Source organism: Lagenorhynchus albirostris, chromosome 3 (assembly GCF_949774975.1).
Source record: "Lagenorhynchus albirostris chromosome 3, mLagAlb1.1, whole genome shotgun sequence".
In the NCBI taxonomy this organism is placed as follows: domain Eukaryota; kingdom Metazoa; phylum Chordata; class Mammalia; order Artiodactyla; family Delphinidae; genus Lagenorhynchus; species Lagenorhynchus albirostris.
Window position 1 is genome coordinate 162,655,228 of NC_083097.1, and position 23,621 is coordinate 162,678,848.

General features: G+C 58.2%; 1 protein-coding gene across 2 annotated transcripts in view; it reads right to left on the reverse strand.

Moving 5' to 3' along the window:
• ADGRL1 (adhesion G protein-coupled receptor L1) overlaps positions 1–23,621 on the reverse strand; it is a 44,364-nt gene that overhangs the window by 11,035 nt on the left and 9,708 nt on the right. For both annotated transcript variants that reach the window (XM_060145017.1, XM_060145016.1), the window contains exons 2-5: positions 16,754–16,917; positions 12,689–12,902; positions 8,671–8,780; positions 550–1,350 (exon numbers count right to left, since the gene is read on the reverse strand). In XM_060145017.1, coding sequence (XP_060001000.1) covers positions 550–1,350; positions 8,671–8,780; positions 12,689–12,902; positions 16,754–16,823 — 1,195 coding nt within the window. In that variant the 5' untranslated portion in view covers positions 16,824–16,917. The remainder of the gene's footprint in view (positions 1–549; positions 1,351–8,670; positions 8,781–12,688; positions 12,903–16,753; positions 16,918–23,621) is intronic.

Below are 23,621 nucleotides of genomic sequence, written 5' to 3' on the forward strand. Positions count from 1 at the left end.
TCCCTTCCCTCTGGGGGCCTCAGCTCCTCCTTTTGGATTAGATGGGACTCCCTGGAGCCATGGGGCTGCTCAGAGCTGGTTTGGGGCAGCTGAGAGGGCGGAATGAGACTGTGGAGGGGCCCCCAATCCCGGCCAACATCGGCGGCTCGGCTTTGCTGTTTTACTGATACTGGGCTTCCACCCAAGATTTTGGTTGAAGAGGTTCCAGGGCTCGAAATGCACAGGCCTCTAGGAGACATAGCACAGCTTGGTTAGGAGCCCAGAGTCCTTGGTCCAAATCCTCAAAGGAGCAAGCTAATCCCATACTCACCCAGTGCTTGGGTTTCCTCATCTGTAAAATGGGGCAATGATAAGCCCCGTCTCCTAAGCTGCGAGGGTCAGAGGAGTTAATTGCGTGCTTAGAACAGCCTCTGTCACCTTGCCATGTCACACTGCCATTGCCTCCAGGGCTCCCCCGAACCCACCTCCAGGCCCCCTAAGATGTCACAGAGTGCACCCCCAACCCTGGGACCTAGGGGGCGTTTGGGAGCAAACTTGAGCTGTCCTCACCAGCACTGGGGTCGGGTGGCCCGAACTCCAGGCTATAGCGCACCACGAAATAGTTGTTCCAGACATACAGCTGGTTGTCACGAGGGTTATAGTCCACGGAAGAGACGAACTGGTAGGGGTTGGGGAAGGCCAGGCTGACGGGCTCCTCGCGGTTGGCGTTGGTGTTGAAGGCGTAGTCCACGCGGTTGCCGGCCGCCTCGCTGTCGTCATCCACGTACACGGAACGCAGCACGTAGAGGACGCCGCACACCATGAAGGCGTTGGACGCCGAGCGCTTGTCGTAGCCGGTCTCCCACGTGCCCTCGAAGCGCAGCGTGTAGGGGTTGAGCTGGCTCACCACCAGCCGCCCGTTGTTGCCCTCGGTCGCGTAGATGACCCACAGCCCGTTCTCGTCCACGGCCAGGTCGATGTCGGTCTTGCCCCCCCAGCGGTAGGGCGAGGTATCGTGGTAATTGGCCGTGTTGATGACCGTCTCCCCGCTCTTGATGCGCGTGCGCAGGTCGTACTTGACGATGTTGCGCGTGCGCTCCTTGTTGTAGAAGACGGCGCCGTCATAGACCACGAAGCCAGTGCCATCCACACGGTTGGGCAGGCGGTAGGTGGTGGTGTGGCGCGCCGCCACGTAGTCCTCCCACGAGGCGTACTCGGTCAGCGTGTCCGTGCGGTAGGGGATCCAGGGCATGACGTAGATGCGGTCACCCGCCTGCAGTGGGTCCTTGCACCATGCGCCAGACTGGTGCTCCGACTCGTGTGTCGAGGTGGGGTCCAGCACCTTCTGCAGAGTCCCTGGGCACACGAAGACTGGGCCAGGTGGGTGGGCGGGGAGGACACGGGGAGAGGAGCAGGGGCAAAGGAGGGGGAGAGAGAGAGGCAAGTTGGTCACGCGGCCAGGGGGGTGCCAGGCTGTCCCCTCCTGCTGCTGCAGTCACGGTTGCTTGGTAGGGCTGGTGATGGGAAGGGGGTTTCCGGGCTGGGACCCCTGCCCCGCCCAGCTGCCCCTCTCCCTGGAGATGTCAACCCTGGAGGCCATTAAGAGCAGGGTTAGTGGTGGGAGGTAGTGCCCCTCTTTCCTTCCCTGGCTGCTAGAGACCCCACAGGCTGGGGATAAGGGGTTTGGCAAGAGGCATCCCAGAGACGATCTCGTGTGCCTTAAGCAGGAGTGGAAAGATTTCCTCACTGCAGCCACTGGTGGCTTTGAGGTTCCAGGGACTCAGGGCCCTGCCCCTTCGCCATCATCTGCGCCCCTATGGAAGAGCTAGGGGTCAAGGGTCCCATCCTTCACCAACCACACCAGGACACAGATTTTTTTTTTTTAACTCCATTTTCTTCCTCCTGCAAAAACTGCAAGGTAGAGTGATGTTTCCGTACCCACTGTGGGTGGGTGTCAGGAGCGCACTTCTATTCCAGGGTGGGAGAGGCACCCGAGGTTCCTGATGCAGCCTGTGGCAGCCCCCACCCCCAGTACCCATGAAATCAGTAGCTGAGGAAGGGTATTCGGAAAAGTCCAGCCCCTCCTGAGGGTGCCCAGCCCTGCCCCCAGCCGGCAGGGTCTCTCATGGGGTTTATTCAGCAGCAGACACTGACACTGGTGCACAGGGGTGAGGGGGAGAACTTGGGGAGGGAGAGGACTCCCGGGAGAGTTGGGTGGGGGGGAGGAGAGCTGTGTGGAGGGAAGAGAGACAAGGTGGTGGTGGTGGGGCTCGGCGAGGTCCTGGCTCCAAGGGAGGCACACTGGAGAGCACCTGGGAAGAAAGGGTTAGTGCTGGCGAGGAGAGAGGGGGGTGAGCAGAGAATTCACTCCAAGGCCCAGGCCCGACTGAGGGTCCCTTGGGGGGGCAGTCCCAGGTCCAGCTCAGAAGGGGCAAGGGAGGGAACCAGGTGCTAGGATAAAGACCCAGCCCGCCCCCAGCAGGCCCCGCACCCCCACCTCCCCTGCCCTGACCCCGATTTACCTGCAACCATCCCCGGCTCGGGAGGAGGGACCAAGGCAGCGCTGATGTCAGAAAGGTGGGGGGCCCCGCCCCACCCCCCCATTCCCTGAAAAGGAGGAAAACCTCAACTGCATCTCGTTGGCCACCAATAGCCTGCCCACCCTTGCCCCGTCACGTCCCAGCGCCGCCTGCTCCTAGCCTCCCCTTACTGACCCGGTGGGGGGTCTGGACTTTCACAGTGTGGCCAGGCTCCCCTCCTCCTGTAGAGGTGATGTCCCTCCATCCAGGATGGCTGGGGGCCTCCCTCTCACCTCCCTGCTAGCAGAACCCACGGACAGGCCAGGGTGAGAGTTTGTAGTGAATTCTCTGCTCCTGCTTGGTCTGTCACCGAAGCAGCTGGCCCCGAGGGGACAGGGAGGGCTGGGACTTGGTGCCGGCGTGGGGGGTGGGGGCTTGGACACTTCTCATTCCCCCACTTCCAGCCTCATTCTTCAGGAGGCTCAGATGGGTGGGTGCGGAGATCCAGCCCTCCCTTCACAGCAGCAGGGGGACATTTTGACCCAAGGGTCTCCAGGCACAAGGCAGCCAGGAGCATGCCCTGTTTTAGGAGGGGGAGGGGAGCTTGGGGCTCCACCATCTCCCTGTCCCCAGTGCCCTGAGGGGTTGGCCTGCACCTTCTGTTCAGCACACTGGCCTCTGCCCTTTTCCCCTGTCCCTGGGTCTCCCCTCTCTCCAAGCTAGGTCCCCCGCCAGCTTTGTGACGACTGAGCAGATGTGCTTGTGTGTGGGCGGGGGGGGGGTGGGCAGTGGGAGGTCTCAGAGCCTAGCCTGGTCGGCAGGGCATGGCGGAGGAAAACGTGGTTAGAGGTTACCCTGGGGAAGGGGGAGAAGATGAGGAAGGGTCTGCCTGGGGCCTTTGCCAGCAAGGACCCCCTCCCCAGCACCAAGCTCCCAATACCTCCTCTGCCCTCCAGCCTCCTCCCACCCGCCCTTTGAAGAGAAAAGATCCCAGGCTGCCGTATCCAAACCACCACCGGGCCTGCAAGAAGAGTGTCTGGTGCTGGGTGGGAGAGAGACTCCAGGAGAAAGAGAGGGAGAGAGTGGAGGGGTGCAGTGAGGGGCAGGGTGGTGGGCTGGTTGCCCAGGCCTCTGTGAGATGGGGGAAGGGACAAGGGGGAGGGGAGCAGCTCGGAGGGACCCCGCCCCACCTCCCTCAAAGGGGATGCTCCACCGACCACCGTAATTTCAAGGCAGAAGTGATCCTGAAAGGTCATCCCTTCCATCCGCGGCCCCTGCTGCCTGCCTCAGAGCTGCAAATTTCCCAAAACTTTCAGGGGAGGAAGCGACCATCCCCAAGAGCCCAGGCCTGCAGCTGCAGCCCTGTCCGACTCCACTAACGGACAGCTCCGCCCCCTATGGAGTTCTACCCAGCCCCCACTGGAGGTGTCACCCGCAAGAAATTATGGTGCTCGTGGAAGTCCCCGACCCGGCCTATACCTCCCCCGCCCCCCTCTCCCTGGTCCTCTAACCACAACAGCCCAGAAGAAACCCTGACTGCAGCTTCGCAAGTATTTCAGAACCAGAGAAAATGCTCCCCCGCCCCTCACTCCCCCAACCTTGAGGCCCGCCCCCACCCCCTCGTCCCGATTTGGCAGGCTGCCCTCCCCGGGCTGGGGACAGCTTATACCCCTCCCCAGGGCTGGGCCCCCCGCTGGTGGAGGACAGGGGTTGGGACTGGGGGAAACTGGTACTCCATGCTCCAAAACAGCTCTGGGCCTTGGAAACGCCAAACCAGAAGGAACTGAAGCCGCCAGGAGCCAGAGAGAGAGAGAGAGAGAGAGAGAGAGAGAGAGAGAAAGAGAGAGGAGGAAACTGCTCCCCAAAAGGAAAACAAAGGTGTCCCCTCCACCCTGCCTCCCCCGAACCCCCGACACATGTTACAAAAGCGGGGGGCAGGAGGAAGAGAGGAGAGAGACGGCTCACCCGGTGCCCTTCACCCCTGGTCAGGAGCCAGGGAAGGGGGTCCCTCCCTCCCCACCCGCCCTGGATGCTTACACACTTCTCCTGAAGGAGGCAAAAGAAGTATGAGAGAAGGCCAGGTCCCCCCCGGCCCCGCAAGGGCCAGGGACTAGGAAGGTGGGCCGGGGGGTGGGGAGGCTTGGGGGGAGAGAGAGAGAGAGAGAGGGAGGGAGAGAGAGAGAGAGAGAGAGAGAGAGAGAGGGGCAGAGAGAGAGACGGAAGATCCTGCCCGGGCTCAGAGAGGAGCTTCCTCAGGTGTCTGGAGGGTGGAGTCACCCGGCTGCACCAGGGCTTGCCCCACCAGGGGGACACTGGGGTGGGGAATAGCGACTGGACCAAGTTTGGGGTGGGGGGAGAAGAAGGGGCCGGAGGGGAGGGTGGGTCACATAAGTATGGTGCAGGTAAAACAAAGTCTGAGTTAGGGGTTAGCATTGGTAACAGTGCGTTTACCTTTCTGCTCCACTTCTACTTTAAGCATCGGAAGAGAGAGAGAAAACAAATTGAAAAAAAAAATGTGCAAGAAAAAAGAGAAAAAAAAAAAGATTAAATTGCTTTCGTTTCTTTTCTGGCAACACGCCCCCTTTTCCTTTCTTTCCTCACTCCTGGTTCCCCAACCCCGAAGGTAGCATCAGCCCCCGCCCCCAAGTCCTTTCCTTCAGGGAGGGTGTCAGGGAGACAGTCACAGGGAGGGGAGACACATGGGAGGACAGAGACCAAGAGAGACGAAGGGTGGGGGGGGGTGTACAGGCAGGCATGGGGGCAGAGCCCTCAGATGGGAAGGGGCACCCTCAGTGCAGTGGGGACTGGGGAGGGGAGCCCCAGCTGGGAGGCGGCTCTGCTTAGGGGGGCACCAGGCAGGGATGGTGGGGAGGGTGAAGGAATCACTTAGATCCCCTTCAGCCCGGCCTGCTGCCCTCCTGCTAGAACCAGGGGCCCAGGGGAGGGGGTTCAGTGCCTCCTGGGGCCTGGTAGCCTCACGAGAGAGAACACATTGGACTCCTTCCCCTTCTGTGCCGGCCTTGCAAGACTCCAGCTGAGTTTCCCCAAACCCTCAGAACCCGAAACAAGCCAACACACAGAGAGGGTGGCAGCATCAGACACAGAATGACGGAGAGGCAGACAGGCAGAGCCCCCTGGGCCTCAAAGAGCCCGGAGGGGGAGACAGAGGCAGAGAGGGAAGAGGCTGGGGTGGGGGGGACATCACAGATGGGGCAGGACAGCAGGTGGGGCACAGACACGCTCCCACACTCCCCCGGGGCAAGCCCGAGGCTCAGTTTCTCTGCCCAGCTCCCCCCTGGGGGCCCAGGAGCCGGGAGCTCCCCAGCCCGCTGTTGGGATGGGCGGGCGGCACCTGGGGGAGGAAGGGGGCATGGTTAGACTGTGCTCTGCTGCAAGGCAAATCCAGTGTTAGTCGGGCCTGTCCGGTATGTGTGTGTGGCAGGGAGCCCTGCACACCCACCGCTCCCTTCCCACGGTAGCCCCTGCACCCACCCCTGACCAGCACTGGGGTCACCCCAGCCTCTGAAGCCCAGGGCAAGATGGCTGCCCAGGGCACGCCCCCTCCAGGCTCTGTGTCCCTGACCCCTTAGGAACCTCTGACCAGGGCCTCGCTCTCCTGCCACCTCTCTGGAGGAGCAGTGTTTGGCTTCCTTCCCAGCGCCTCATCCAGGGCCTGGTACGCAGGAGGTGCTCAGAGAAACTCTGGGGGATAAGTGAGTGCCCAGCTTCCCTGTTCTGCGGCGTGGCTTCCATCACCCTCGTAACACCAGCCCTCTTCTTCTGGGACCGGGAGTTAGCTCAGCCCCCCCAAGACACATCCTTCATGTCTGTGACTACAAATGCGTGTATGCGTGTGTGCCCCTGCCTCTCCCAGGGCTCAGGCTAGCTCTCTCCCATCAGACTGGGGGCTGCCCATCCCCTGAGCCCTCCTGCTCTCTGAGGGTCACGCCCTCCCACCCACACTTGGAGTTTGGCTCCAGGAGGTCTCTCAGCCCCTCTCCTCCCCACACCCTCTAACTTTTTTCCTGCTCCTTTCCCTGCACGGTATCCACTTTAGGTGCCACTTGGATCAGGGGATTTCTTTTTTTCCTGCCCTTTATCTTACCTGCTTCAGGAGAAATTGGGTTTGTCAACTGTTGTTAGTTTTATTTTTGATTACCGATAGCAATTATAATAATTGGTAAAAATCATGATGAGGGAGTCACAAGAAAAGCAACAACTACCAAGTGCCCGGCGCTTACTCTGCGCCAGGAACCGTGCTAAGCACCTCTCGGGCAGCCTTTCGAGAACCCTGTCTATAGAGGGGGAAAGGGGACCAGTGAAGTGAAGCAACACGGCTGAGGCTACCTGGCTATCAAAAGCAGGCACCGTTTCCCTCACACCTACGGCTGACGGTGCACAAGGAGCTTTGACCCACGTTCTCTGTACTCCGGGCAACACCTCAGGGAAGGTGTTTGATTCCCCTCCCCCCATTAAAGAGGAAGGTGTAGGTTCAGCTGGATCGAAAGGGCACCCAAAGCATTACTGAGCACATCCTGAACCAGGCTTGGGCCTGGGCGCTGCGGGGGTGAAGATGAGGCCTCTACCCTGCAGGAGTTTACGTCCAGCACTCTGCCACCAGGAGCAGCCTCTGCGGCCAGCCCTGGGTTAGCCGCTTCGCACACGTGATCTCCTGGACTTTCGCCTCCTTCTGCAGCGGCCCAGAGAAATTAAGTCATTTGCTCAAGTTTCAGAGCCAGAAAACCCAAGGGCCGGGGCCGAGCCTCGAACCCAGCCTGATTTCCCCACTGTGCTACGCTCCCCAACTCCTGCCCCCCTTCCCTGCTGCCCCAGCCATGGGGCTGGGCGGTGTCCCCAGTGCTGTGGGGAGGCTTCAAGGATCAGATGGGCGTCCCTCTCAGGCAGTGGCTGGAGGCCTTGGTCGCTGAAAGGAAAGGGTGAGGAGTAAAAGAAGAAGGTTATGGAAGCACATAGCCGTCCCGTCTCCCCCAGCACATCTGCAGTCACCTGCGAGGAGAAATCAAAGGTTGGGGAGAGGGGGGAAGGCTGGGGTGGAAGGGGAGAGGAGGGAGAGTCACAGGGCCTCCTGCGCCCCCGCCCCTACCCCCTCACACTCAAGACGCCCTGGTGGCCCTGCCTCCTCCCGCCTCTGCCCGGAGGCCCTACCTCCAGGTTGCCTACATGAAGCTGGGGGTGCAGGGGAGGGGATGGATGATGGGGGAAAGGGAGGGAAGAGTAAGGGCTGGAAAGAAGGGCCACGTTAAGGGTGGGGTGCTGAGGAGGAGAGACCCTGTCATTGTTTGCTCCCCTTGGCCAGGTGCAAGAATGGCAGGCCCCTGGCTCCCCAGATCACCTTTCTCAGGCTTCCTGGTGCCACCCTCAGTCCAACATGGTGGCACTTCCTTTGCAGACAGGAAGTACGACTGTGGTAACGGGCAAACAAACCAAGAGTTAGGAATCTGTGGAAGATGCCCCTAGCCCTTCACACCTGATCTGCCACCAGGCCTCAGAGGGTGGTCTGCCTCCGTATGAGTACAGAGTCCAGCTTCCAGGACTGGGAAGGGGCAGGACTGGGGGCACGTGAGGGGTGAGGGGGACAAGAGAAAGGAAAGGGAACTCAGAGAAAGGGGGGTGAGTGAGAGGGAAGAGCAGGTGTGTAAGAGGGGGTCACGAAGGGAAGGGGTGAGAGAAGAGCAGGGAGGCAGAGGAATTAGAGGGCAGCGAGGTCAAGGTCCAGGGAGAGGAGAGGAGAGATATAAGTGTGCCAAGTGGAGTACGTGGGTGTGGCCTTGGAGTGTATAAATAAGCCCAAGGGCATGTGAAGAAGCAGGGTGAGCAGGCCAGAGTAACAAGAGTTGGAGAAGGTGCCCAGTGGATGGGGACAGAGTCTGTGAGGGTGGGGGTGTGGGTGGGGCAGACACCAGTGTGGACAAGGGTGTCTGGGTGAAGAGAATGTGTGAGGGAGGGAGCAGGCCCAGCTGTCCCCCGTGTGCCTGGCCCCGACTTGGCCGTGTGTGTGTGTGTGTGTGTGTGTGTGTGTGTGTGTGTGTGTGTGTGTGTGTGTGTGTGTGTGTGTGTGTGTGTGTGTGTGCGCGCGCTCAAGGTGTCTCCTCCTCACTCGCTTCTGGAAGGGGGAAGGGCCCGCGTCCGCATGAGGAACAAGATGACTCACTGTAGGGGACACAGTCGTACTGCACCTCCAGGTACTTGTAGGTCCCGGGACAGGGATCGGGAAAGGCGTCGGAGCCGGCGACCACCACGCACTGGGTGCGGTTGTTACACCTGTGGAGGAGAGACGGGCAGCTGGCAAAAGACAGGCCTGGAACTGGGGGGGGGGGCAGGGTCAGGAGAGGAATGGACAACCCCAGATTGGGAAGGAACTGTGGAGACCACGCCAGGGACCTTGTGTGGGCATTGTTTTCTGTTTCCTGCCTGCTCTCTCCTACCAGATAGGATTCTTCTATTTCTAAACCCTGGCATGGCATGAAGCTTAGGGCTGGGCCAGAGGGGTGGCCCCATAAACTGCTTCCCCAGACACACTTCATCACTTTCATCCTGAGTGTCACCAGTGCCATTATGTCCTTTTTTTTCCTTTTTCTTCCTATATTGACCATACAGCCCCCACTTTGTTCACAGAAGAGTAAGATGTGAAGCCATACACGCAAGGTGGTGTCTTTGCAAAGATGCTATGAATGAAATGCTCACAGTGTTTGCCTGTGTCCACCTCAGACCATGTCTTGACATGTCCTACCCTTTGGACAGCGCTGCTGTGAGGCTCTGCAGTCAGGACAGGGGCAGAGTCTTCACCTCACGCTGAAGCCATCCTTGGCTCCCCATGGGGAACACCCCCGAGTCCCTGTCACCTTCTCAGGAGGCTGGCTACCATGTAACAGGAGGCCTAGTTAATGACAACAAAAGATGTTTCTTGCCGTCGTTCCCACGGTCAAGGTCTCCGTTTCCCTGGAGCAGGCCAAGTCTCGGCTGGGCAGAACGGTGACTTGACTGTGGGTGTGTTCAAGTGGTTTGGGGGAGCTTCCTGACAGGTACAGGGCAGAGGGGGCTCCTGTGTCTTCCCTTCCATCCTGCCCTTAACCAACGAGTGCTTAACTGCTTATATCCACCCACCTCAACCCCCTTCTTTAAAAATATAACACTGACCTCATAAGGTTAAACAGAAACTTAGTTACCTATGACCCAGAGAACTAGTTATATTCCCCAAAGTGCTTTCACCTGCTGTAACACTGCAGGTGTATTCCTGTACGAATTCTTGTATACGAATGTTCATAGCAGAATCATTTACACAATCACCAAGAGGTGGAGACAACCCATGGACAAATGAGTGGATAAACAAAACACGGTACGTCCATATGGTAGAATATTATTCAGCCGTAAAAAGGAAGGAAGCTCTAATACACACTACAATGTGGACGAGCCTTGAACACATCACGCTCAGTGAAAGAAGCCAGCCACAGAAGCCACGTGTTTTACGGTTCTATTTATATGAAATGTCCAAAACAGGCAAATTCAGAGACGGAAAGCAGATTAGGGTTGCCAGGAACTCGGGGGAGGGCGGAGAACGGGGAGTGACTGCTAAGGGCGACGGAGTTTCCTTTTGAGGTGATGAAAATGTTCTGGAACTAGACGGAGGCAGAGGTTGCACAATATTGTGAATGTCATTAACGCCACTGAATTGTTCACTTTAAAATGGTGAATTTTATCTTCTGTGGATTTCACCTCCGTTAAAGATGAAAACAAAAAGAAAAACACAAAAACGCTGGCTTTCCAGCTGGAGACTGCATGTCCCAGCCTCCCGTGCAGCTGGGAGGAAGTGCCCAGGAAGTGCCCGTAACTGAGTTCTGGCCCAGGAGGTGGGAGCGGGGGTGGGGTGGGTTGCAGCGCTGAGACAGAGAGAAGCGGGTGCTGAGGGTCTTTCCAGTTCTGATCTTGTTCAGGTCACTGTGTTTATCCTGGGGGGGTCTCCGTCAGAGTAGTGGAGCTGGACCCTAACTAATATGAAGAGCCTCCAGGTGTGGCCTCATCAGAATCCCTCAGCCCCCGTGACCACCCTGCTCAGTGTCACCCCTCTAGGACTGAGACCCCACGAGCGTCAGAACTGGGTCAGTCGCTGTGCTAGGTACTTGGGCACATGGCGGAGAACATCACGGACCCTGAGGCCGGTGCTGAGTGAAGCGGGCAGGGAGAATTTGGAGGCAGAAGGTAGGAGGAGAGAGAGGCTGGACTGGGACTGTCCATGCAGGGGTGTCAGGAGACGGGAAGTGGGGAAGAGGGACAAGATTGCTGGAGGGGAATGGATGTTTGATTATTTCCTTTTTTTTTGCCGCTCTGTGCAGCTTGTGGGATCTTAGTTTCCCGACCAGGGATTGAACCCAGACCCTCGGCAGTGAGAGAGCACAGTCCTAACCCCCGGACCGCCAGAGAATTCCCGATGTTTGCGAGAGAAACAGTGGGAGGGAGGGGATGAAGCGGTTCTGGCCTGGCCCACCCACCTGATCGCGCCTGTCTCCTGCCCAAAACTCTCGGGAGGCTTTCAGTGACCCCACCCAGTGACATACTCTAGCATCCCCAAGGAGCTGTAGAGGTGGCCCCAGGCCTCCTTCCCTTTTCCAGTTTTATGCTCAGGATCCTGGAGTGAACCCTGCATTCTCTCAGGCGTTTGGCAAAAATTCAGTGAGCGCCTGTGGTGTATCTGGCTGTGGACACAGCGGTGACAGACAAAACTCCCTTTCCCCGTGGGGCTGACAGCCTAGTGAGGGAAGACATAAAAAAGACACGATAAAGAGGCGAAACAGCCAATGGGACTGTGGATGGAAGTCAGGACTAGGAGAGAGAGAACGCAGGGAAGGGGCTGGGAAGTGGCAGGGGCGGGGGCCGGGTTGCTGTGATTTTAGAGGGTGGTCAGGCAGGCCTCGCTGAGAGGTTAGTTAGGTAAAAACAAAAAATCCCTGGGGCTTCCCCGGTGGCGTAGTGGTTGAGAGTCCGCCTGCCGGTGCAGGGGACTCGGGTTCGGGCCCCGGTCCGGGAAGATCCCACATGCCGCGGAGTGGCTGGGCCCGTGAGCCATGGCCGCTGAGCCTGCGCGTGCGGAGCCTGTGCTCCGCAACGGGAGAGGCCACGACGGTGAGAGGCCCACGTACCGCAAAAAATAAAAAATAAAAAAAATAAAAAATTCCTGAATAAGGAGAGGGAGGGGCCATGCGGGTGTTGGGGAACAGCATTCCTGGCAGGGGGAACAGCCAGTGCAAAGGCCCTGAGGGAGCCCTTAGTGGAAGATGCCTGATGGGTGTAAGGAGTGGGCCAGGTAACTGAAGCCCAGCGAGTGAGGAGGTGCGTGGAGGAGGTGAGGGCCGGGAGAGGACAGGGCAGAACGTGTAGGGCCTTGGGGGCCTCAGGGGAGGACTTAGGCTTTTGCTCTGAGTGAGGTTGGAGCCAAGGAGAGCCGTGATCTGAGGAGGGACAGGACCTGACTCAGGTGTTCACAAGCACTCTCTGGCTGCTATGGGGGGGAACAGACTATAGCAGGCAAGGAGAGGGGGCAGAAGATACTGTAGCAGTCCCGGGGGGCTTGGTGGTGGAAGTGGCGGTCACATCAGGGTATAATTTGAAGGAAGAGCTGACCAGCTCTAGGTGGTGCGGGTGTGAGTGTGAAAGAGCCTTCTGCAGCTTTGCACACATGCACCCCACACTCACACACTTACAGACATAAACAGTCTTCACACTCCCTCCCTCACATTCTCACACACGTTCTCTCTGACATTCACAAGCACATACACTTCTGCCATCTGTGTTCAACTGTCACCTCCTCAGGGAAGCCTGACCAGACCTCTGGGCTGTCTGTCAGCTCCCATGACATCTCACTCTGTCCCGCCACGGCGTTTACTCTGCAAGCCCCCACCAATCTCAGGATGAGCTTCTGGAGGCAACGGGCTTGTGGCAGAGGGTACAGGTTGGGGAGGTGACAGGCTGGCAGGGCATGGGCTGGGTCTTATTTGCTGTTGCATGGGACCCGGCCCCTAGTAATTGCTCAGGAAACATGGGTCGAATGCATAAAAGAAAGACTAAAGGTGAACGGGATGTGCTGGCCAGGGGCGCATGGAGGACAGGCACCTTATTGACCCCAGGGACTGCTGCCACCCCATCTCCCAGGAGCCCCGCAGGGTGGGGCCCCTCACCTCTGGGACATGATCTTGAAGGCGTCTGGCAGATAGCACTGCACGTTCTCCATCTGGAAAGGGTCAGCGTCGCAGATCTTGTCATCTGTGCGCCCGTAGTTGGCGTTCTCCACCATGATGACGTCGCTGCCTGGGCACCGCAGCTCGATGGGGTAGCCTTCACACGCCAGCTCACGGCGCATCAGCCCGAACGGGAGCCCGGCCCGGCTCAGGCCTGCAGGGAGGAGGGGGAGAGAGTCACACCCGGGCCCAGGAAGGGAGGGAAGACCCCCGCTGAAGAGGCGCCACCTCCAGCTTCACTGTATTGGGATGCGGACCGTATGAACGTCAGTTTACTCATCTGTAAAATGGGCTTCTCAGTGTGCCCACCTGTGCAGTAAGGCCATGAACCTGGCCCAAGGAGAGTCTGGCCTTTGCCTCGGCTCCGGGGCGGTGCCCTCTACGCCCCTGAAGTGTCCTGCTTGAGAAGAGTGTCTTTGTTTGCCTGGGGGCCTTGAGCCACGCCAGGCAGCCTGTGCTAACTGTCATGGGTTGAACTGGGTCTTCCCCCTCCCCAAATTCAAATGCTGAAATCAAGCCCTAACCCTCAGGACCTGAGAATGTGGTCGAATTTGGAGATGGCTTCTTCACAGAGGTAATCAGATTAAAATGAGGTCATTAAGGTGGGCCATTAATAGGGCCCTATGGGGTCCTAATCCAATAGGAACGGTGTCCTTATAAAAAGAGGAAATTTGGACCTAGAGGCACACACAGAGTGAAGACGATGTGGAGACACAGGGAGAAGATGGCCATCTACAAACCAAGGAGAGGGGCCATGCGGGTGCTGGGGAACAGCATTCCAGGCAGGGGGAACAGCCAGTGCGAAGGCCCTGAGGGAGCCCTTAGTGGAAGATGCCTGATGGGCGTAAGGAGTGGGCCAGGTAACCGAAGCCCAGCGAGTGAGGGAACCGATGCTTCCCTTGTGACCTTCAGAAGGAACCAACCCTGCTGACGCCTTGACCTTGGATGTCTAGCCTCCAGAACTGGGAGGGACTACATCTCTACTGCTTAAGGCTCCCGGTCTGTGGTATTTTGTCACAGCAGCCCCAGCAAACTAGTACACTCACGATGTGGTTTCAGGTAGGCACTTGGGGTCACGCGGTATCAGCTGACCTCTGGAGGGGTTGGAGGCTGGGGTCAGCCATGTCTACGCGACTGAGCCCCGGTAAAGACTGGACACCAAGGCTCAGGGGAGCTTCCTGGGTTGGCTGGACAACATGCGTGTTGTCACTTATCGTTGTCAGGAGAGTTCCTGCTGCTTTTTTTTCCTTTTCTTTCTTTTTTTTTTTTTGCCGTACGCAGGCCTCTCACTGTCGTGGCCTCTCCCGTTGCGGAGCACAGGCTCCGGACGCGCAGGCTCAGCGGCCATGGCTCACGGGCCCAGCCGCTCCGCGGCACGTGGGATCTTCCCGGACCGGGGCACGAACCCGCGTCCCCTGCATCGGCAGGCGGACTCCCAACCACTGCGCCACCAGGGAAGCCCTCTCTTGGCTGATTTTAATCTGTATCTGTTCACTGTAATCAACTATAACCACGAGTGTAAGGGTGTTTCTGAATTCTGTGAATCGTTCAGGCAAATCATCAAAGCTGGGGGTGGTCTGGGGGACCCCCAAACTCGCAGTTAGTGTCAGAGGTAAGGGTGGCCTGGTGCACTTCCCTAACTTCACATCACCCCATGCAAGGTCCAGAGATGGTGCGGGAGGGAAGGCGCTCGTGTTCTGGAAGAAACCACAGAGTCTGGCTTTGCCACTTCCCAGCTGACAGACCAGGCGTGTCCTTTGGACCAGGGCTTCTCCTGGTGTGTCCCAGGAACCAGCAGCATACACATCATGTTCGACCCAGGCCTGCTGAATCAGAATCTTGGGGATGAAACCAGGAGCCTTGGGATGGATACACCCACCAGTGGCTCTGATGCACACCACAGCCTGGGCAGCCACTGCTGGAGCCTCACCAGGCCTCAGTTTCTGGATCTGTAAAATGGGCCACCACAGCCCAGGGCTGTACTGGGAGGATTCCGTGCTAGAAAATGTTCTTGAAGGAGGTGCTGTGCTCCGGGAGGACGTCACAGGGAGGGGCCTCCTTGCTCTCACCTAGGAAACCTCCCAGGGTTGCCATGACAATGAAAGAACTTGCCACGGGCATGCCCTGCTCTCAGAGGGGTTGCAATGTCACACGTCAGTCTCCATCCCATGCCATTCGGAGACTGAGAGCTGGGACTCAGGAGCCAGATGGCCGGGGTTGGTTTGTTTGTTTATTTATTTGTATAAATTTATTTATTTATTTTTGGCTGCGTTGGGTCTTCGTGGCTGTGCGCGGGATTCCTCTAGTTGCGGTGAGTGGGGGCTACTCTTCGTTGGGGTGCGCAGGCTTCTCGTTGTGGTGGCTTCTCTTGTTGTGGAGCACGGGCCCTAGGCGCGCGGGCTTCAGTAGTTGTGGCACGCGGGCTCTAGAGCGCAGGCTCAGTAGTTGTGGTGCACGGGCTTAGTTGCTCTGCGGCATGTGGGATCTTCCCGGACCAGGGCTCGAACCTGTGTCCCCTGCATTGGCAGGCGGATTCTTAACCACTGCGCCACCAGGGAAGTCCCTGGCTGGGGTTTAAATCCCGGCTTGGCCACTCCCTGGCTGGTGGCCTCGTCCAGTCACTGACCACCTCTGTGCCCCCGTTTCTTTCCCTAAGGAGCTGATAACGCCTATCTCATAGATCCATGCAGAGGGTTGCAGTGCACACGGTATGTAGTGAGATGGCAAGCCACTAATTACTATTATCATTCAGATGATCAAGGCAGCTAGTCTCTGTTGGACAGAGTGGGCTCAGTACCGTCCATGCCTGCTGGGGCAGCCACCTTCTTGGACACTGGTCCCAACCAAGCCTTGCAGGGTGTCAGAGAGAAGGGGGGATGCACAGAGTGGCCCTGGGCTCCAATGTGGGGACTGTCACTTGTAGATGAAGAGAAGGCACCAGTGCATGATGGCAGCAGGGCCAAATGGGCCCCTTTTTCCAGATCTAGTGCCTCCAATGCCACCTGGGGGCCCAACGGGGTTGGCAGCTAGGCCCTCGGGGTATTTTGGGATGAGTGGAGTCCCACTTGCGGGAAAGTTTTACGTGCGTTCCTCTAGCATCATCTGCTTCCGCAGCTAATTTTAGCCCTTCCTGGGCCCGGGAAGGAGGCCGGGGGTGGAGGGCTGGCTTGGATGGGTCTGGGGGTGGAAGCAGCCCCTCGCAGGCCAGCTGGCGCTGTGGGGCAGGACCTGGATAGGTGGAGAACATGGGTGCTGGGGGAGGGGGGGTACCAGCTGGCTGGAGCAGTGCCAAGGCCCTGTGACACGGCTGAACAATGCCCCCTTCACCTCGTGGCTCCCCGGAGGGTGGGGCTGTATGAGGCAGCCATGGGGAGCAGGGTCCACCGTGAGTGCCCGCCAGACAGGGCTGGGAGGGGCAGGCAGGGGGCACAGCCAGGGCGAGGGCGAGGCTAGCGGGCCTCCTCTCTTCCCGCCCTGCCCTTGCCCCCGCCTGGGCCCACCATGGGGATTGTAATTGAGTAATCGGTGAGGGTGGGCGGGCAGGCTCGGGGCACTAATTGTGGTGTGTGCAGGATCCCGGGAACGGCATAGGGCCGAGCCGGGTAATTAGTTGTTTTTAAATAAACGTCAGCGGGCATGCTTTAATTAAACCTTCTTCCCAGCGAGAGCCTCGGAGATGTAATCACACTGAGAGAGACACACACAAGACAGAAGAGCATCGGCTCACCAGGAAGGCCCGTCCCGGTCCCGGGAGGCCACATCCCGAATCCCAGGCTCTAGGACCCCTGGTGGGATGGACCCTGGTGCTCTGGGTTGGGGGGTGAGGGGCTGATCCGGGGACCCCTTGGTGCTAGGGGGCATGATCCCCAAGTCTTCCTCTGGCCTGGTGCTGGGTGGTCTGAAGCGGGTACTGTAACGAGTGGTCGGGAGGTATTTCACTGTTTTATCTGCCCTCCTGGCAGGGAGTTGCAGGCACGGCCCCTCCCCAGCCCCAGCAGCACCTACCTTGGGTGGCCGAGGTGACCAGGACGGCAGTGACGCAGAGACTCCAGAGCACGGCGGCCAGGCGGGCCATGGTGGCGGCTGGGGCGCGTCCGGGGCTCTCAGTGGCCTGTGCGGGCGGCCTCGCCCCGCATCACCAGGCGGGTACCACGGCCTGGCCCACCAGTCTGGGGAGGACAGGAAGAGTGAGGTGGGGGCCGCGGCCGACCCCCAGCGGGCCTAGTAGGAGGGGTGTTTGGGCCGGTCCCCTCTCCTCCTGCTGGTGGCTGAGGGCTTCCATCCTGCAGCCCCAGGAGGGGCTGGGCGATGGAACCCGCCCGAGCCAGCCGTATCTGACAGAAGCTGCACCCTTGGGCCAGAGGCTGACTCCTTCCAAGGCCTCTGGCTTATACGGCACCCTCCACTCCCACCCCAACGGATGGACCCACCCATCTGGGCATCTTGGACCTCCTGGAAGCACCTCCTGGTGTCTGACAGCCCCCCTCGGGTGGCTGGGGCAACGCTTCAGGCTGTCACAGCTACGAAGGGCCCACCTGAACCCAGGCAGGCTCAGACCCTCCATCACGGAGGAGGAGAGCCCTCTGGAAGCCTCTTCCCCGACCCGAAATCAAGACCCTGCCTGTTCGTCTCCCCCATCCCAGCTTTCTCACCCAGCACAGCGTCCAGGGTGGGGGACCCAGGCGTCTTGGCCGCAGCTTGCAGACTCTGGGTCTTGGGCAGGAATCCAGGTCCCCACCCCTGGTCCCCTGCTTCCCGTTTCTCTGGCTCTGGTAGCTAATTAGAATCCAGCTGGCTGGTGCCACAGATCAGGGACCAGGGATGACTGAGTCCCCTCTTTCCTCTCAGGGGGAACCTTCAGGGTAAGCTAGAGACAAGCAGGCAGGGTGAGGGGTGGGTGCAGCCCCTGGGGGGCCAGGGAGGGTGAAGGAGGGGTGAAAGTTGTGTGGCGACCCCCGCAATTCTCTCCAACCCCACCCCGTCTGCCCATCCTCAGGCACAGCAGAGCCGGGTTCTGACCCACTTCTTCTCCCTCATGTCCTCTCCTCTTCTCACTGCCTCCGTCTCCCCTGGATCCTCTCGAGACTGGACACCCAGATCTTTACTTTTAGTCCTTTGCTTTAACTACACCCCGGTTCTCCGATATGGCCCCAGCCCAGGGGCACCAGCCTGGCCAGGAACTTCCTAGAAATGCACATTCTCTGAGGAGGGTCAGCACCCCATGCTTTCTTGTTTGTTCGCTTTTTGACCGCACCGGCGCGGCACGTGGGATCTTAGTTCCCCGAACAGGGATCGAACCCGTGCCCCCTGAAGTGGAAGTACAGAGTCTTAACCGCTGGACCGACAAGGAATTCCCCAGCACCTGTGTTTTAACCGGTCCTCCAGTGTGGTCTGTCCTCTCCCACCGTCACCCCAGCCTGTCCTACGGGCTCAACACCACCGACCAGCCAATACTTTCCAAATCCCTTATTTCCAGTTTGGAATCTCTCAAAAGAACCCCGACTACTGTTTCCCCCCCGCCACAAAATGAAAGCCTATCCGCCAGTCCAGGTAATTCCCTGTCCCCACCTCTGCTCCAGCCACTCCTGCTATTCCTCAACCACACCAGCTCCTGCCCCAGGGCCTTTGCACTTGTCACTTCCTCTGCATGTATCTTCTGTCCACCCTTTATTCACACGGCCTCTTCCTCTGCTCCCTCACCCACTTTGGGCCTTCGTTCAAATGTAAATATTTCTCCCTTTTATGGAAGGGCCCCTGCACTGGGCAGTGACATCGTTGAATTGCTTTGTCTTGCTCCTGCTTCTAGAACAGGCCTGACACACAGCAACGAATGTTTGTTGAATGAATCTCAGAACCCAAACCTAGGAATCCTCCTCAATTCCTGACTCCTCTCCTCCCCTCCCCTTCATAAACTCCATCAGCAACTCCCACGGGCTCTGCCTCCACAGTATCTCACCGACCTGCCCACTTCTGGCCCTCAGTGCCACCACCAGGACCAAGCCACCATCCTGCTGCATCTGGACGCTTGCCCTGGCCTCCTCCTCCCAGCCTCCCTGCCTCCACGCATGCCCTCCACTCAGTGCTAAGGGAACATTTAATGATGTAAATCCGAGTATTAACCTCCCACTCTGCCCTCCCCTGGGGTCTCTGTTCCTCATCAGGGCCTAGAGGCCGCTGGTGACCCAGCAACACCATGCTCTCTAGCCTACCCACTGCCCGTTCCTAGAAGCTCCAGCTTCCTTCCAGTCCGAGCCCTTGCCTGGGCTGCTCCTCTGCTTGGAATGCTCTCCCAGCATCCCCAAACGCCTGCTGGAGCTTCTCACCATTCAGGACTCAACTTCAAGGTCACCCCAGAAGAGTGACCTACCCTGACCACCCTAACCGCTCCCGCCTCCCTCACTTGCCATCCTTCAGCTCCGTTCTTGTTTGTTTGTTTCTTGGCTACGCCGCGCAGCATGCAGGGTCTTAGTTCCCCAACCAGGGATCGAATCCTTACCCCCTGCAATGGAAGCATGGAGTCCTAACCCCTGGACCGCCAAGGAATTCCTTAGCCCCATTTTAAATTCACGGCACCTGAAATTCCATTCTTATATAAATTACCTTCCCCACTAGACCATGGGCAACTTGAGGCCAGGGACTCGGCACGGGTTCTCAAGAAAGATTAAGGCAGCTCGCTCATGGGGCAGGACATCCCTCCCTCCAGGCCTGTCTCGTCTCATGTGAAACGGGAAGGTAGTTTCACAGGGCAGCCCTGCAGCCCTGTTCCCCGCCCCTGACCCGCAGCAGCTCTCTGCACCCTCCCCAGCGCCCAGCCTTCAGGAAACTCCCCCCTCTACTTCCTCAGCCCACAACTGTCTCTTATCCCGCAACCCTGTCCAGATATGGCCTTTGATGGGTTTTGGTTCATTTCCTAGCACTTTACAATTTTACATGGTTTGGGGGGCGGGCATTCTTCACCACTTCATTTCTCCTGCACCCCATCTTCCAGCCATGGTCAGATGCGGGGGGTGGGGGACTGACCCTAGGCTGATGGCTGCTCCCCTCCCTGACTCTCCCCTAGAGAGTTAAACTGGTTAGCATCTCCTCCCTGGCCCTCCCTTAGGGAGTTAAACTGGTTAGCGTCTGGTTAATGCTGGGGAGGCTGCTGGATGCCAGGCTCTGGGGGCAGCGGGCCACTGTGGGTCTGGACCCTGCCATGTCATGCCCCATGACCCTGAGCGGGTCCTCCCCACTCATGCAACCTCGGATCTGTAGGGTTCCCTGTAGGGTTCTGGTAAGGACAACAGTCTACACACATGGTAGACCGGCAAGGGACCCATCAGAGGGTGCTTTCACAGCACAGCGAGATTCAGGGCCCGGGGAGGATCCATCTGAAGGAGGCGGCTCCTCTCCTCCTCCCGGGCTGCACCCCGGGACCCCAGGACCCCAGGCCTCTTGCCCGTCCACACCCTGCCTCAGGGATCCAACCAGGCTCATGGCTTTAGACACCATCTGTACCGGGACGACTGCCACATCTGCGTCCCAGCCCCGCCTCTCTCCTCATGTCTACACCTCCATCTGGGTCTCCAAGGCATCTGGAGCCTGACCACACTGGACACAGTCCCCCATTTCAGTGCCTGGTCCCCCCCCCTCCTCCCAGGTCCTTAGGCCAAAACCCCAGGAGTCAAAATCTTGGGTTCCTCTTTCCCTCGCCCCCACAGCCAGGTCAGGAGTAAGTCCTGGGTCTGCATCTCCAGAACACCCCAGCATCCACCTGTCCATCCACGGCAGCCCCCCTCCAGACCTGGGCATCACCATCTCTACCAAACGGCCCTGACCTCTTCCCAGCAGCCCTCCAGCCCTTCTCACTCCTGCAGCCCAGGCTCCCCCCACCTCCCCTCACCTGCCACTGGCAGCCAGAGGGATCTTTAAAAAAATTATGGTATTTTATATATATATATATGTGTGTGTGGGTGTGCGTGTGTAACATAAAACTCATCATTTAACGGTTTTTAAGTATAGAATTCAGTGGCATTAACTGCATTCTCAATACTGTGCCACAACCACTGCCATCTATTTCCAAAACGTTTGTATCACCCCAAACGGAAACTTGGTACCCCGTTAATCAAGAACTCCCTCTCCCCTCTCCCCTCAGGCCCTGGCGACCACTCATCTACTTTCTGTCTCTACGCATTTGCCTGTTCTGGGCATCTCATATGCATGGAGTCATATCGTGTTGGCCAAAAAGTTCGGTTGGGTTTTTCCATAAGAAGTTATGGAAAAATGCGAATGGACTTTTGGGCTCATCCCCACACAATCTGTGGCCTTTTGTGTGTGTCTTTCACTCAGCAAAATGTCTTTGAGGTTCACCTGTGTTGTAGCCTGTGTCAGTTATTCCTCTTTCTGGCTGAGTAATATTCCACTGTACAGCCGGACCACATTTCATTTACCCATTCATCATTAAAAAAAAAAAATTAAAAAAAAATTTCTTGGGGGCTGTGTTGGGTCTTTGTTGCGGCGCAAAGGCTTTCTCTAGTTCTGGTGCACGTGCTTCTCACTGCGGTGGCTTCTCTTGTTGCAGAGCACGGGCTCCCGGTACCACGGGCTTCAGTAGTTGTGGCGCACGGGCTTAGCTGCTCCGCGGCAATGTGGGATCTTCCCGGACCAGGGATCGGACCTGTGTCCTCTGCATTGGCAGGTGGATTCTCAACCACTGCACCACCAGGGAAGTCCTAAAAATTTTTTATTGGAGTATAGTTGATTTACAATGTTGTGTTAATTTCAGGTGTACCGCAAAGTGAATCATTTATACCTGTATCCACTCTTTTTTAGAGTCTTTTCCCATATAGGCCATTACAGAGCATTGGGTAAAGTTCCCTGTGCTACACAGGGTCCTTAGTAGTTATCTATTTAATATGTAGTAGTGTGTAGATGTCAAAGTTTTCGGTTTTTGTTTTGGCCGCGCTGGGCAGCTTGCGGGATCTTAGTTTCCTGACCAGGGATTGAACCCATGCCCTCGGCAGTGAAAGCAAGCAGTCCTAACCACTGGACCGCCAGGCAATTCCCTATCCATTCATCACTGATGGACGCTTAGGTTGTTTCCACAGAGGGACTTTTTTTTTTTTTTTTTTTTGCGGTACGCGGGCCTCTCACTGTCGTGGCCTCTCCCGTTCTGGAGAACAGGCTCCGGACGCGCAGGCTCAGCGGCCATGGCTCACGGGCCCAGCCGCTCCGCGGCATGCGGGATCTTCCCGGACCGGAACACGAACCCGTGTCCCCTGCATCGGCAGGCGGACTCTCAACCACTGCGCCGCCAGGGAAGCCCCAGAGGGACTTTTTAAAGACGTCGGGAATTCCCTGGTGGTCCAGTGGTTAGGACTCGGTGCTTTCACTGCTGAGGGCCCAGGTTCGAGGAACTAAGATCCCACGAGCTGCTCGGCACGGCCGGAAAAAAAAAAAAAAATCTCGACACATTGCTCCCCGGCTTAAATCCCTGCCGAGGTTCCCACTCCACAGCCCAGGAGGTCACGCACACCTGGCTCTTGCCCCTTTCCCGCTGCTCCAGCCATGCTGCTTCCCACCATGCAGTCTTGGCCTGTGTCCCTTCGATCTCAGCTCATGTCCCCTCCTCAGAGATGTGAGTGGGCCTCAGCCACCCCACACCGTAGCACCTTGCGTTCAGTGCCCGTTTGTCCCGTCCCCACCATCCCATAACCTCCCGTGTCTCCATCTTCCTCTCGGTAAAATGGGGCTACCTCATAGGGTATGCACGACAAGATGAATTCCTACCCGTGAAACGCACAGGGCCATGCCTGGTGCATAGCGAGTACAGAGTGTCCTGGGCCGAACTGTCACCACCATCCTCACCAATCACATCACTGCTGTGTGATTTGACTTGTCCGCTCGTGGATTTCCTTTGTAGCCCCCAGAGAATGGAAGCTCCCGAGGCCGTCCCTTGGTGCCTAGACGTGCAGTAGGTCCTCAAACAAATATTGACCAGATGAACACAAGGATGGTGGTGGGGGCAGCTGGACGGGGCGTCTGCCCTGTGACCTGGGGCCCAAGGCTGGCCCACACAGGCTGGGTACCATTGCCTCAGGGGCACAGAAAGTGTTCCCCATGGGCTGTCTGCTGCTCCCTGAAGCCCCTTCCCTGGAGCAGCTCCTCCAGAAAGCCCCAGGCACCCCCAGAACTGTCCGCACCTCGGGGCTGCAGCAGGGGGAACTGGGCACTGCAGCTTCTGTTCCCTCTCGTCCTGGCCTGGGCATGCCCACTCGGCCCTGGGGAGTTTTACCTGCTGCCTGGTGCTCACCTAAGCGAGGAGGTGAGGTCAGACGTGGAGAGGTGGGAGCCACCTGGGAGGCCCAGGCCTGACTACCCCTGAGGCCTTGGGATGAATGGAATTGTGTTCCCCCCGCCCCCGCTAAAAAGATACACTGGCATCCTATCCCCCAGCACCTCAGAATGGGATCTTCTTTGGAGATAAAGAGGTAGTCAAGTTAAAATGAATGAGGTCATTAGGGTGGACCCTAATTCAATCAGACTGGTGTCCTTATAAAAAGGGGATATTTGAACACACACACACACCCCCAACCACCAAGGAGAATGCCACGTGAAGACGGAAGCAGAGATCGGGGTGATGCGTCTACAAGCCAGGGACTGCTGGCAAACCACCGGAAGCCAGGGAAGAGGAAGGAACCAACCCTGCTGACACTTTGATCTTGGACTCTGGGCCTCTAGAACTGGGAGATAATAAATTTCTGTTGTCAGAGCCCAGTCTGGGCTATGTTGTCACAGCAGCCCTAGCAAACTCGCACAGGGTGTCAGGGCACGTGGCGGGGGAGTTGAGGCAGAGATGGGGGCAGGGCCCTGAACCACACAACTTCAGGGGAGC